At 29.3% G+C, this 8359-nt stretch overlaps 1 protein-coding gene across 1 annotated transcript; it reads right to left on the reverse strand.

Moving 5' to 3' along the window:
- Nucleotides 1-581: 581 nt before the first annotated feature.
- LOC130813667 (uncharacterized) lies at nucleotides 582-7360 on the reverse strand. Its single transcript, XM_057679509.1, has 4 exons — nucleotides 7199-7360; nucleotides 4415-4594; nucleotides 3169-3394; nucleotides 582-2276 (listed from the first exon to the last, which is right to left on the reverse strand). Exons 1-4 carry the CDS (start codon nucleotides 7358-7360, stop codon nucleotides 2149-2151), a joined length of 696 nt encoding a protein of 231 aa, XP_057535492.1. The 3' UTR covers nucleotides 582-2148.
- Nucleotides 7361-8359: the final 999 nt, after the last annotated feature.

Genomic DNA, 8359 nt, shown 5'->3' on the forward strand with positions numbered 1-8359 from the left:
TTGAACATTTAGTGTCTAATAATCTTAAGTATATAAACACTAAATAGTACAAATAGTAGTAGGATAATATGTATTAAAATACAAGGTCCAAAAAGGGATTCAAAGGATAGCACAAAAAAAAAGTTGGAAAAACGAATCAGCAAGAAAAGCAAACTCGGCTTTCCTGGTGTGGGACCTAAAGCCGACTCGATTTTTATATTCTGGAAAATTGATTTTATCAGCAGGAAAAGCCGAGTCAACTTTCCTGGAAATGGAGCAAAAGCCGACTCGGCTTTTTATTCTGATATGACCATTGAGTCTTTAAGTTTCCTTTGATTTGATTGCATTGGATTCCCTTACTTATTCCATATAATTCTGGAGTTATAAAGGAGTAATTGGGAAAAATAATATTCATGAATACCTTGTTAATGGTATTGATTGAAGGCCATTTACATCAAAGGGTGATTAAATGGCCATGACTCTTAGTTATACTTGGAGTAGTATAAATAGGGGCTTGGGGAAGAGTGAAAACTACATCTAACTTTTGAATTCTCATTCTTGCTCGATCTCTTTCACTTGTGTTCTTTCAAGAGAGTGATTAACTTTAATTTGTTAGAATTTCCAAATCTTATAACCCATCAAACACTTATTGTTAAGTGACATACCCTAAGTAGTAAGGGTGCATTGTGTTGTTTGTATCTCGTTGTAAATTTCCAATTCAAAACCCAAGTACCTTTGTCGGGAAAAATATCACAAAAGGATAGTGATTACACTCCTATAATAAATATCAAGTTTCCGGGTAACGGTTGTCATTACAAAAATTATCTTTAAATTTATTCTTAGTGTTTTTTGTAAAGTTTTATTTTAGCCATCAACAAAGGGAAAATACAAATTCCTAATTACAATTTGTATTTTGCATTATTAATTTATAATTCTAATCACCATAATTGATTATCAAAAATCGAAGAAAAAGGTACAAATTTTCTCTTTTAATAGCAACAATTGGACAATTTTTGTAAATTCTGATGATTTTGATGTAATCCAACCAATTAAGGAAACAGGTATATCAAGTAATGATATGATATATTGGGCAGTATATTATACTGAATATAATATTGGATTACATGATCAAATACATCATATTTTAGGATTATTTTAGAAAAAGAGAAATTCATAGCAATAGTCGTTCCCAGAATGGCCAGATCATGGTTTTATCAATCCTCAAGCATTGTTTCAGAAGGATGGATGTTTATATGTGCGCTGGAAAAATGATGAAGATAATCTTAATATTGGTATTTATAAAGAAAATGAATCTGGGAAATGTTCATGGATGAAGATTTTCCATTTTGATCATGGTTCTTTTTTAGCTGAAAAAGTATTTAGATCAGGATTCATCTAAAAATTAAAAGTTCAAGCTTTGTAGATACTTAGGACTAACAACGTGATAAGTTATGTAAAGAGCCTTTTATTTTCTTTTGAACCCTTGTTGGTTATTATGTGACAAAATAATTTTGGAAAGTGAACTTCATTAAGTGCATATGTAAGTAGGTCTAAGCTTACAGGTGCTCTGTGGATGTGTCTACATAAGTAGGTCCAAGCCTACAGATGCTCTATGGATGTGTCTACATGAGTGTGCCTACAGAGTGATTATGTGCCAGAATTTTCACGGCCTAACCCTGAAGACTTGAATGGGTCCTTTCAATTTAGGTTTGGAGCCTTTTTAGAGTTGATATTACAGATAAGCCAGATGATTTTGAATTCTATGTTATTACTTGAACCGACAAGGTTTATTAATTGGGTTGAGTTAGACCTGCTTAGGTGTAATTTTATTCAATCCAATTCAGGTTCATCTAATTCTATAATTCCAATTTGCTACTTAAACAAGTTAACCAACTCCATTGCCAAAGAGGAGCAATGTTTAAAACTTTATTCTTCAAACTAACAAGTCAACATAAGCTGTTGTCTTTATTACAACACTTGAAATAAGTATGAGGAGTATTACTACCAGTCAGAACTCAGAATTATTGAATTTATGAGAGCCAGTACTCCCTTTGATCACTATTCCCTCTTTCCCTTTGAGATTTGAGATCGCTACTGATAATGATATGTTGTGAGGACACTGACATATTATTATCAGTCTCAATCTCAAAGGGACAGAGGAGTAAGTCATTAATAAGACCACTCCTCAGGCAGTCCTATTTCTGGAGAAGGAAGTGGATGATAGCAGTCTTCTAACTTCCTTAAGGCAAGTTTTTTAGCAGGTCTTCTCTGTGGCATCACCCCTGTTCTTGGCACTCCTACAACACAAGGGTCAAAATAGCCCAAGGATATTTCAGATCATGAGGACCTCAATTAACACTAATTAAATTTCACCTAGGTAGCTACCTATTAAGGGTATTTGGTTTAGCCCTTTGGGGGAAAATTGATTTTTTGGACAATTATTTTTTTTTGTCATTGGTTGATTCAACCAATGGTTTTAAAAGGAAATTTTGGATGGAAAATTTTTTTTCTCTTTGTAAACACTTAAAGTTTTTGAGCATGAGCAATGACGATTTATTAGCAAATATATAAAGAAGATTGAAAATTGGACGTTGAAAGGTAGAGGTGTTTATTAGGATTGATTCAGGTCAGGTGTTTCGAGTCTGTTTAAAATCGAATTTCGTATCTACATTGATTTTTACATAATCATAAATCTATTTTTAAGTGGAATCAAATCAGAATCTAGTTGAAGAGTTGATAAAGGGCAAGGAATACCAAAAGTTATCTATATAGATAACCATTGGAAATTATCTATTACTTCATGTAATCGACTCCATACTTAGAGGGTAAGATTAGAAAGGAATATGAATGATATAAACTCACATATTGGGATAAGTAGCAAACTAAACAAAAGGAGAAAAAGAATTCATATGGGTAACCATTGGAATGATCTAATAGGTTCATGTCGCCGACTACAATCTTTTTGAGTTAAAACTTAGACGTTCATGTTTTGTTTCGTAATCAACATTCTCAATTTTACGAGTTTTAACGAAAAACAAAAGAAAACTGATCATGATTTTACTTTTTCATCATCATCATACTTGGTGTAACCTGTCTATAGAAAAACTATAATCAGGATATGAGGAGGAAAGGAAGGCGGCAACACTAATGCGGCCAAATATTTTAATTTATCTTATACATAAATCCTACCTGTTCTGTTTTTACCACTGCCAGAGTTGATGGCTGAATTGTGGGTGGCTTGAGGGATGAAGACACCAGTGCCGGAGGAGGTGCTACTTCTACTACTGTGTCGTATAAGTCCGGGCCCATACCCAAATCGACAGGCATTTGCTTGAAATGGAGAAAGCTGGTTCTGTTGCTGAAAATGCACAGGCCTACTCCTAGAATTTCTGGTCTCCATCAAGTGCTCAGCTACCTGGAATTTTTAAATGTGGAGACATAAAATAGATGAACAAAAAAACATAGATTAAAGCTGAAAAGTTGCAAAATTATTGTCTCCATAATGAAAAGTTGTAACATTACTTACTACTGTTGAAATTGACATCAGAAATCAGACCCCAAATATGTAACATACACAGAATTCTTGTACTTCTAGGACTAATATCTGCAGATAATTATTTGGACACATTTTACGCAATATGGGTTGATCTGTTGTAGCAATCAATCTACTTTCAATTTATAATTGCTACACCTTTTGAACACTAAAACACCCATTCTGCGTGCATACTCCTAAGTATCATAGCCTTCAATGATTTACTTTACATCAATGAATTAAGCATATTTATAAGTCATTAGAGCACTTCTTTAGTTCTTACAATTCACATATGATTGACTTATGTAATATGTGAATACAAAATTGATTTTTATTTCATGATATGGCTGTTTAAGATAAAAACTTTGATTGTGTGGATGGTTTTAAATTATGATAATTTAGTGAAATTAATATTTCGTATAAATGATGAAATTGAACCAATATCACGTGGAAAAAAGGAAAATTTCTAGCATTACAACATAATACATTTTTAGTGGAATATATTTAGTGACATTTAATTTAAATGTTACTACTATTTTAAATTTCTGATGGTATATATTGTGACACTAGTGACATTTTTTAGATCTTTTAGCAGCAAAATAAAAAATTATACTAAAACTTTTCGCGACTATTTGATACAGTGATATTTCTAATGAATGCCGCTACAGGCTATATGGACAATTACATATGTCATTAAAGGTTAAATAAAGTGTCACTAAGTTACATTATCATGGAATTCAAAAAAAAAACTTAATAATTATGACACTAAAAATATAAATTAATAATATATTTTTCAACATTACTAAATATATGCCACTAAAAATAAAATTTGTTATAGTGTAACCTCTGTCTAACCTAGGATTGGGTCTATATGAAAATTAAGACAATTGGTTATAATCATACCGGTTCATGCACAGGGAAAGGAAGACCCGGAACGCCAAGAGATTGGTGAACCGGGCCGGAAATAGAGTTGAACAGACGACGGTCAACCCGATTGGGACCCGGAGTCTGTCCATAACTGGCGTTTGGAGAAGGAATAGTAACTGCACCAAACTGTGTCACATTTCCAGAGATTCCCAACCGCTGCAAAATCAAACAAACATTCGTCCATTTTTTATCACTTTATTATTAAGTCATCAATTACCATGTTGGATCTTATTTTCGATATCACTAATATATTTTTATTTGTAATTTTTTATTTATGCATTATGGAATATACTTTGGACTCTAATTAATAGTTAATATCTCTAACCGGTGTAAAACTAAAAATTATAAAAACTTGATATTGATAATCCTTACGTTAAGACAATCAAATAAGATTCAACTTGACAATATTTTAAATTATAGATTAAGAATAAAATATAAATTAAAAGTGAAGTGTAAATAGTGTTAAAAAATCAATTGGGACAAAGTCACTGAAACGGAGGTAGTATTATTTAGGTCCTTTTAATTTTGTTTAAAATATATAAAAGATAGCTTTTTATAAATTTCATAATTTAACTAATTTAAAAGGCCAATGGAGTAAATGGAATTTTAAGTTAGTGTATATAATATATTATAAACTTAAACTTTTAATTAAGTTGGTCTTTTAACATAATTAATATGACCAAAAGTCACGATAAAAATACAATTCATCCCTTATTTAATCAATTAAAATAATTAAAATCAGGTACAAGGCTCACTCTTAGTAAGGAGACGTGTTAAAATATACGACGACATTTCATTTTAACTATAATTTATGTATACTCCTTTTGTTCATTTAAGCTTTTCTCCAAAATTTGTAAAATTAACTATTAGATTAGCAAATAAACTAAACTGTTTGAATTAAGGAATAAAAAATAATACGGAAAAAAATTAAAAATAATAGGCTATAAAATCAAGCTATAATCATCATTATATCACTAATTCAATATGAACTTGTAATATTGTATGGAGTACTTCCAAAACTTTCTTGTGTGATAAAGATAGGAAAGACCAATTGTGAGGATAAAAAGCAATATGTCATAAATGTGTTAGAAATGGGAAAATCAATATGAAATATACAGACATATTTGAGATGATTTAAGTATTATTTTTTAAAAAAACTTTAAGTTTGAATCTCAAGTAAATTTTTCTCTTCAGCCAACCTTATAAAGATTGTAATAAAAAAATGTATGTATGTCTATTGGCTAATATCCACATTCATCTTCACCAATTAAATTACTTTCTGAAACTGTTTTAAATGTCGTTTTCCTTTTAATCACTTAAATTGATCAAATTTTTTATAAGTCATGTTAAGGAAAGAACGCTCAACTTGACATGTGTATAAAATACAAAACCAACTTAATTATTATTTTTTTACTATTTTATTATATGATACATAATTTAATATTATTAAAATTTTGTAGTCAAAGGATTTAAGTCCTATGTGATATTGCAACCTCCACCTAAGAAAATTTTCAGGGACAAAAAGTGAAGGTTTTTATAAAAAATTTTGGTAAGCTAGCAATGCTCCTATGCAAAATGAAGGTCCAAATTCCAAGTGTAACATATGCGTATAAAACGTGCAGTCGTGCTTACATACACTAGCCATTAAAGAAAAATGAACAATTTTTTGATACAAAACTAGCAAACTTTGGAATCATGTTCTTCCCTGTCTTTTAGTCCCAAAACAGTAGGAGAAATTTTAAAATTTGACTTAAAAGAAGTGTCCTTAAATTTGTGGGACACCCACCTACATTGTTTGAATAAGTACTTCCTCCTCTCCGTTTAATTTGCTTCATACATATAATTTGGTTGGAAACAAGAAAAAAATTCAATAACTTCGTATTTTATGGGATTAGAAAAATATATAAATAAGATGAAAATGTAAATTAAATAGAAAAATTATTGAGCATATTCTAATTGTTCACTTATTTATTATGAATAATTTCACATTTGAATTATTATCTAATAATTCAGTATTTGTTTACATATTTGCTCCCAACATATCATGGAATATGAACCACCACATCCTCACCATTTTTCTCCCGCATCGGATATGCTGAGTGCAAATACATATGAATGATGAGATTATTAAAAAAAAAATAATCAATAGGTAGAATTATTAATAGCTGAAATGTTTTCAAGAATTAATTTAATTAAATATATGGATGAAAATTAATAAAAAAGTACAAGTTGTTGTCAAAAAATAAAAATTTAGTAGTGAAGACTAACAAAAAAAAATTGAGACAAATTCTATTGGACATAGTAATTACTGTTTTTATATATTACTTTTTGATTTATGTATATATACCTCTAGCACTTGTTTGAAAATTGGGCAGTTTTTTTAGAAAAATATACATTGATTTGATTTATCCAAATATTATTAATTACCCTCAATATGATAATTGAATTTTTTTTTTTAAATGATAAGAATTAATACATCATAATATAATGATGAGATGTTTTAATGTGAATACCAGCCTAATTAATTTCCCTAAACAAATAATTTTACAATGAACACATATTTGCCTTCAAAACATGTCATTATCCATTGTAAATTTAGAAGAACCGAAATGTAATAAACAAACAAAATAAAGAATGTTTTTTAAAAAAAAAGTATAGAAAATGACAGTTAATTGAAATTTACAAGATGAAAAAATATTCACAAAAATGAATAAATAAAATGGAAAAAAAGTGTTTAAAAATATGAAATTTAGAGAACACCTGAGGAATTACTGATTGAAAATTTATTTTTGAAAGTTGACGGCTGAGATCTTCCAAAAAAACATCAGAAGTTGGACGGTTATGATGAAGTGCATCATCTGTAGGAAAAATGTCAGAAGGAATCCATAATTCTCCATCATCTAAATTTGCAGGCAATTCCATTTATTAATTTTTAATTAGTTAACAAAAATTATCAAAAGAAATGATAATTTTGGTTTAAGCGCGAATTTAAGAAAAAGAAAATGAAGAAGAGAGTGAGAAATAGTGAAGTTGAGTTCATTTTTATATAAGAAGTAGTGAGGAGAGAGAAAGAGAGGTTTATTTTGGTGTGAGGAGAGGTTGGAAGTCACGTGACAAATGGTCATTGGTGAATGCAGAAAGGAAAAGAGATGAAAACACAATCAACATTGAATGGTTTTATTTTGTAGTTATGTATTCTTAATGTTTCAAATAAAGTGATTAAGTTGTAAATTACTTTTTTCATTAGTATTATTATTTTTCCTTTTTTAAATATAATCACTATTTTTTTATTGAGACCATCTCATCCTGAGACGGTCTCAATTGACTCAACCCAAATCTAAAAAAAAAAAATTGCCCTATACAATTTAAATTTTATTGTTTTTTAATTTTTTTTTTATTGATGAGCTGCTTGTATAGGCTCGACTCACGGTGAGAAAATCTTATACAGGACTTGCTGAAATAAAATAAGAAACGTAAGATTCGTGTATACAGAAAAGATTTTTAGTTTGTATGGAAGCTAAGTTGAAGATTTTTTGCTGTTAAATTGTCACAAAAGTAAAATAACTCTATAATGATTTTAAATCTTTGTATGAATCAGAGATAGCGAGGTTATTGTGAATAGAGTGTGTAAATATTTAATGATCAATTGAATATAAACTATTATCCTTGTGTGTGTTTTTTACATGGATTAAATTATAGATTAGTTTTTTCCACTAATATAATATTTATATTTTAAATTTATATTGGAAAAGTAAGATTTGCGTGTACAAAAAGATATCTCTAGTTTATTAGGAATATTTTACTATTAAATTGTCACAAAAGTAAAACAGAGAAGTAAAGTTAGTCACTAGATTATTTCGTAATAAATAACTCTGTAACGATTTTAAATCTTTTGTATGAATCAGAATTGATAAGATTACC

Source organism: Amaranthus tricolor, chromosome 5, assembly GCF_026212465.1.
Source record: "Amaranthus tricolor cultivar Red isolate AtriRed21 chromosome 5, ASM2621246v1, whole genome shotgun sequence".
Classification (NCBI taxonomy): Eukaryota; Viridiplantae; Streptophyta; class Magnoliopsida; order Caryophyllales; family Amaranthaceae; genus Amaranthus; species Amaranthus tricolor.